Below are 6,842 nucleotides of genomic sequence, written 5' to 3' on the forward strand. Positions count from 1 at the left end.
TGCGTCTACGTTCTGAAAGACTACCGCGGCGATCGCGGGCTACGGCTCGAACTACGGGATGCCTTCTGGAACGTACGTTACAGTAATAACAGAAATTGCCCTGCAAATACACGAACACTAACATTTTTTTGTGTGTCTGCTTTTAATAAACACAAATACGTTAATTTGCCTTTCGTATTGTTTGCATTAATATTTGTATGCTACAATGCGGGTATGCAGCGGCCGCCTACTCAGCGTTGCCACTGCCATTGCATATGGCCGCTCATTACCATAATTCGCGCGGCTCGTCGCACCACAAATTATGGCGGAAAATCTCAGCAATGGCGGCCTAGCGCAACGTCACGCAACGTCAAATTGACGTTTACGAAACAGCCCTTCGTGTGACGCTCCTCACGGGATATTCCTTCAGCCAATCAACAACTGACATGCCGGCTATCTTGGTACGCCACCACATATTCGCGAAATTGCAGATGCATTGCACGGGCTTCTGCACGCTACCGTCCACTTTCTTTTCAAGCGCTAAAGTCGCAATAGAGGTGCCAAGGACCACAAAAAAGTATTAGTCGATAAAGTTTGCAGCTCCACGTCACGTTTCGTCATTCTGACGAAAACGCAAAATAGCATTTTGCAAAACTTCCGTTTCCCGGCACAAATTTCAAAACACGTGACCTCTGGACAGCCAATGAGACAGCCAAGATGGCGGATAATGGCGGCCGTGCAGCCGCCATGCGTGTCCAGAATAGAGCCCCAGAATAGAGCCCTAAGAGAGTACTGTCTATCAGACAGACCACTTGTCTCGAACCCCGACGTTGCCAGCGTGGCCATGATGGGAGGTTTCATTGTTCGAGCTGTAAAGCCGCGTGCGACTGTTTTCACAACAAATCCGTGCAGGGGCGGGGCCTCGCCTCGATGGCGTGGCACCATGTTCTTTTTTTTTTTTCCTGTCTGTTTGGCGGCGCGGTCGGTCACGTTTCACCATGTTCTTTTTATTGCGATAGCAATTATATGGACACTTCTACCGGATTTCTGCCGTCGCCGTCGCCGTCGCCGTGAGGTTCCCTATAGATAAAATCTTCGCCGCGCGCCGTATGCCCGAGCGGAAGCATGCGGGGACGCGTGCTTCACGGAGAGCGAACAAGGCCAATTCACATAGGTCGCGAAGCTTCGGGCGAAAAGCGGTTCAGAACCTATTGCCAGCGACATCAACAAGGGGAGTTATGGGAGTTGCAATTGAAGCGTGACTAGTGGACGAGGGAACAAACACTGATAAAAAAAACAATTTTTTGTCAAGGGCGAAGCAATTTCTTATACTGTTCAAACGACATTTATGTCCCAATCAATTCTGATTAGGCGCAATGTGTAAAGAAATTATGACAGTGCTTTTTTTATACCTTTTTCTCAGCGCCCTCTGAAGAAGGGGCGCATGTCGTAATCATACCATGCAGCCCTTGTAGTGCACGGAAATACGCGCTCGTAAAGTTCGTCTGCTACGACACGCCTCCTCGCATGCTTTGGTGTTTCGCTCCTGCATGCGTTCTCTGAATTATTGTGGCGCGAATTTACTTTTTGCTGAGCGTGGTGTTGCGAGGTGCGTTTCATCGTGGATGAAAGTGCTGAACACTGCGTCCAACGGGCACGGCGTCCTACGGGACGATGCGACCAACAGTTCACGCCGAACGTTTTCCTCGATACCCGCGGAAACGATGTGCCGTGCAAGGATGCAACAGCAACGACCGTACGGCTGGCGTTTCACTACACCGGTTTCCTCTCTATTCCACAAGGTGAGGCAAAACTCTATTACTATCAATGCCTTCCTGTAGGGTTGTGTGGAGGGATGCCGTGGTGCTTTGAAAAATTTGTGTGAAACTTCTGTTACTTTACAATTAGCGCTACGTTGTGGCCTTAGTTTTGGCTCGGAGCTTTTGGTGTCAACTTCCCCAGCGCTTCACCACCTATTCAAATAGCTTAAATATTGTGCTTCAGTCAATTAAAATTCGCATCGCTTTAGTTCTATATAAAAACAACGCTCCAAATCGTTATTACTGTGCTTAGATGCACAACTAGGCCGATATTTTGTAGCGATGCCTTTCATGTAATAATGCCTTTTTGCGCTTATCGCGCTTTGTCAGTGGTCGGAGCGACGGTCCGCTCGCGCTATCAACGGGATCAGCCGGAACAGACTGAGCGGTGGATGATAAGACTAGTATAGAATAAGTAATAATGCCTCGCTACAAAATACCGGCCCTAATCTCTCACACGCAGTACTTCATGCTTTCACTTTGTGCTACAGCCACATCTTTCCTGCCATGGGTTCTTCATTTGCTGTCATCACCCTGCTTTGCGTTGATCTAGTTTTCTCTTTTTTTTCTTCCTTATTCACCAGGACATTGGCCTAAATAATGCTACATGCCCTTTGAATTTGCAGGCGTGAATCCTGGGTGAAATTTTGTAGGAACCCATGCCTGCTAGATAAGACGCCGGGACAACTACGGTCGAGAGTAGTGTGCTCGCTGCACTTTCATGAATCAGCATTCCTGCGGCCCGGTTTACTTCGTCACGACGCAGAGCCTACAATATCTCCTGTTATCAGTAAGCAAATCGCCAAGCCGTCTTTCGCGCGACAATAGGCATGCCTGTACTATAGTCGTTCGTAAAACAGTGCTTATCTTTAATAGAACAAGGGGAATGCATGGACAGAATTGATCTAGTGCATTCCTTGGTATAAAATCATCGTATATTTTACTACACCTTTATGGCAGGCACCGGATCTGACACCCATGGCGACAGGTGTGGTGAGGTTGGTCAGAATCATCTCCAGCCTTCCAAAATTGAAGGTGACTTTCATTTTAACATTACACGTAGTTGCATATGGCATAAATAAATTGTCCACATTACGTTTGGAGAGTCCAACTTGTCAGGCCACGTGAGCTCGTTCATCTCAGATGGTGTCTCGCCAATGGGCTGCCAACCAACCACCGTGAAGAAATCACCTAGTGTAGGAGGTAATTCCTTGCCTATTTATGTTAAGGACAGATATAAGGAGCGAAGACACGACTGTTCCCTTAGTACCCGAAAAAAAACTGCAGGGTGGAGCACAGTAAGGGACCAATGTGATCACACGTACGCCTGTCCTCCACTTGGACGTGCAGCCTCTCCGCAGGAAGTCCCACGTAATTCCTGGCGCAATGTGCTCTCTGTGGCACTCTCCATCACTTCTTTCTTCCTTTTTTTTCTTTCATTTTTTTTGCTGCGTGTTTGACACACTGAAATGCACCATATTATGTCCCTCATTCGCAGCACACCGTGACTACATGCAATTGGAGGAGGCTGTTCCTGCACAAGATGGCAGTGGTAACGCCGCTCCCCAGGTGCCATCGGTTCTTGAGCCAACATCCTACCGGCTTGCTGAAGGCAGCGCCTCGGTGAAGCAGTTCTCTCGTGTAGAGGGTAACCTTGCCTTTTTATGTTAAGGACACATATAAGGAGCGAAGACACCACTGTTCCCCAACAATAGGTTCCCTAAACAAAATGGCAGGGTGGAGCACAGTAAGGGACCACTGTGATCACACGTACATCTGTTCTTCACTTAGAGGCGCAGCACCTCCGCAGGAAGTCGCTGGTAACTCCTGGCAGAATGTGGTCTCTGCGCCACTCTCGTCACTTCTTTTCTCTTTTGTTATCTCTCCAGGTTTGACAAGCTAAAATGCCCCATATTTTCTCCCTCCTCCGCAGAACAAGAGGATTACATGCAGTTGGAGGGGGCTGTTCCTGCACAAGAGGCCAGTGGTGACGCGGCTCCCCAGGTTCCGTCGGTTGCACAGACTTCTCGAAAATGCTCTGTCACTGGCACAGCTGCTGAGGCTTTCCGCAAATGTAAGTATATTTACATCGTGTAAAATCATATTGGGCGCCAACGCGCCCTTTAAATTTTACAAAAGTGTAAGGTAAAAGCAAAAGTGGAAATTTTCTTACGAATGACATCACCGAGTTAGGATTACAAGACATCTGTTGTTGCGGTTGCCTGCTATCGGCTGTTTGTCTTGAGCTCCCTTAATTATTATACTGGTAAAGTATTGCAAAAATGTTAAAAAATCTATAGCGCTGCACATGAAGTCGCTAACGATATGAAAGCAATTGAAAGTCATCCAGAAAAACAATTCTCTCGCAGATTTATCTAAGGCTAAAGATGTAAAAACAGAAAAGATATTTCTGTTATGCTTTTTGTGCTCGCCACAGAGGGCGGGCATTAAAATAAGGTCATGTTTCACTGCTTTGTTAAATATTTCTCTATCTTCAAACAATAACTTTTATTTGGTCTCACTGTGCTGAGCACTGATTCATACAACATGAAGTGTGCAGCAGACATGTCTGCTTACGCGCCAAGAATGACTTGCCAAGCGGGCCCCCTGTCCTCAAATACGCAGAAACATTCGCACAAGTTCATTCAACGGTGTAAAAGTCAGCCGGGGCTGCAGTAATCAGCATTCCTTAGCGTTACACAAATAGCCCTCGTAAAAAGCTAAATACAATCTGGTCATGCCTCAAAGCTCAGAACTATGTAAAAATTAGCCAGTATCACATGCTCATCTTAACGGTTTCTAATATACATTGAATATCTATGAAGCAAACTTTTTGAAAAACCCACATCTTTCCACACCCACAGCGCCCTGTACCAGTGAGTCCGAGGCTCGGAGAAAAACCAAGGAGCTCAAGAAAAAACTGCGGAAGCAGCGGGATTTTAACCGGAGGCTGCAAAGAAGACTGCAGAGGAAGCGTCAAGCCTTAACGATTGAAGAAATCGTCCGGAGCGTCCGCTTACACGTGTCTCCACCTGTTGCTGCACTCCTGGAGGCTCAGCTGAGGATGAAGAATGTGAGCCGGTTCGGTCGCCGATGGTCAAGCCAGAACAAATCCTTTGCCTTAGGGCTCTACTTTCATAGTCCGAAGGGTTATAGGTATTGCAGGCGACTTCTCAGGCTGCCATCAGTGCGATCCTTGCAGTTATGGCTTCAGCGTGTGCCACTAAGGGTTGGGTTTTTCCCGGAAATCTTCGACCTTATAAAGAGACGAGCGGCTACCTTTTCCATGAGTGACAGAGCCTGTTGCATTGTTTTCGATGAAATGCATATTAAAAAAGAACTTTCATACAACCCCTCGCATGACAGGTTTGAAGGTCTGGAAGAGTATAACGGTTTTCAAGGCAATAACCTCTGCAACAAGGCTCTTGTCTTCATGGCAAAAGGTATCCGAACGCCATGGAAACAACCTCTTGGTTATTTTTTTGCCTATCGAGGAACACCCGCAAGCATTTTGAAAGACCTGCTTTTGCAATGCTGCAAGTCCCTTGTGGACGCTGGCTTGCAACCAGTAGCGGTAGTCTGTGACCAGGGAAGCCAGAACGTGTCCCTTTTTGCAAGCCTAGTCACCACCGAAGAGCCGTATACAGACATAGACGGAAGGAGGCTCTTTTTTCTTTTCGATGCTCCGCACTTACTTAAATGCCTCCGAAACATGCTATTTAAGTATGATTTCAGAATAGGTGGTCACCTTGTGAAGAGCAGTTACATTAGGCAGGCGTATGAAAAGGACCGCACGCATGAGATCCGTTCGATACCAAGGCTGAACGACAGACATTTTAACCTAACCTTTGCATCAAAGATGTCTGTAAAATTGGCTGCACAAGTTTTCAGCAACCACTGTGCTGCTGCAATGTACACCTTGGTCACTTTTCAGCAGCTGCCCGCTGAAGCAATTCATACTGCACGATTTGTAGAAAGGATAGATCGTTTGTTTGACTGCCTGAACAGTTCACAGAGAACGGCAAAGACACCTTATGCATCTGCGATGTGCAATGGCTCTGTCCATAGAGAGTTTCTGACGGAATGCATTGCAGTATTTGAAAACATGCGAGTAGTGGGTTGTCCGAGGCAGCCGCCTTGTATACGCGGGTTTTGTTTAACCATGCGGTCTCTTTTGATGCTCTATGATCATCTCACAATGAATTATGGATTTTCTTATGTTCTCGCCAGGCGATTAAACCAGGACGCACTTGAAAACAGCTTTTCGGCGATAAGGTCCAAATCAGGTGCGAACACCAACACTACAGCTCGTCAGTTTCAGGCCGCTTTCAGGCATCTTTTGATCAATAACCTGTTCAAGTTGTCTGAAAACTCTAACTGCGCCGAGGACATGACAACAGTCTTGGCAACTCTTCCTGTCGGCATTTCGGCACTGTTTCCGGCTCTTGGTATCGGAAGCACAGTCTCGCTTAGCATGACAGATGATTCTTTCTCGGACGAACTTTCGGACATACAGCAAAATAACCTAGTTTATTTTGCCGGCTGGTTAGCGGCGAAATTTTTGCGGTCCCATTCGTGCGTCAGAACAACCCAGAAATGTAGCCTGAAGGTAGAATATGCGTCATTTAGTGAGGCCAATCAAGTGCTACTATATTTGAGCGTAAAAGGTACTGCGGAATCTGACTTTGGAAGTCTCTCAGTTCCTTCCCCTCCATTCGTGTCTTTTGTTGAAGGCTGCGAAAATGTTTTTCAGGAAGCCATCGGTAGCCTTTTCTCCATGGAGAGAGTAGGACATACGTTGTGTACGCGTCTTCATGAGAAGGTTGAAAAGGCACTCACCGTTTGTGAAGAGGACGTTTATAATGCCTTGTTTTGCCTCTTTGCCCGAATCGGGTTGCATTGGTTTGCACGAAAAAGAAATGTTGAATTTCAATGTGCACAAACGAAGCGTCAAGCTAAGCAACAAGTGCAAAGGCTGAACAGTTGAGATTTCTCAGGGTATATTCCAGGCGGTGAGCAAGGTGGTGAGTCTCCTCACAAAGA

The 6,842-nt window shown here is 46.9% G+C and overlaps 1 protein-coding gene across 1 annotated transcript; it reads left to right on the forward strand.

The window, feature by feature from the left end:
• The first annotated feature begins 5,511 nt into the window (after window positions 1-5,511).
• LOC119453091 (uncharacterized) lies at window positions 5,512-6,786 on the forward strand. The gene has a single exon (XM_037715090.1). It carries the CDS (start codon window positions 5,512-5,514, stop codon window positions 6,784-6,786), a length of 1,275 nt encoding a protein of 424 aa, XP_037571018.1.
• The last annotated feature ends 56 nt before the right edge of the window (window positions 6,787-6,842 follow it).

Source organism: Dermacentor silvarum, chromosome 1, assembly GCF_013339745.2.
Source record: "Dermacentor silvarum isolate Dsil-2018 chromosome 1, BIME_Dsil_1.4, whole genome shotgun sequence".
Lineage (NCBI taxonomy): Eukaryota > Metazoa > Arthropoda > Arachnida > Ixodida > Ixodidae > Dermacentor > Dermacentor silvarum.

Coding starts and splice junctions, on each gene's coding strand:
- LOC119453091 (XM_037715090.1), top strand. CDS start 5,512: ATGCTATTTAAGTATGATTTCAGAATAGGTGGTCACCTTGTGAAGAGC.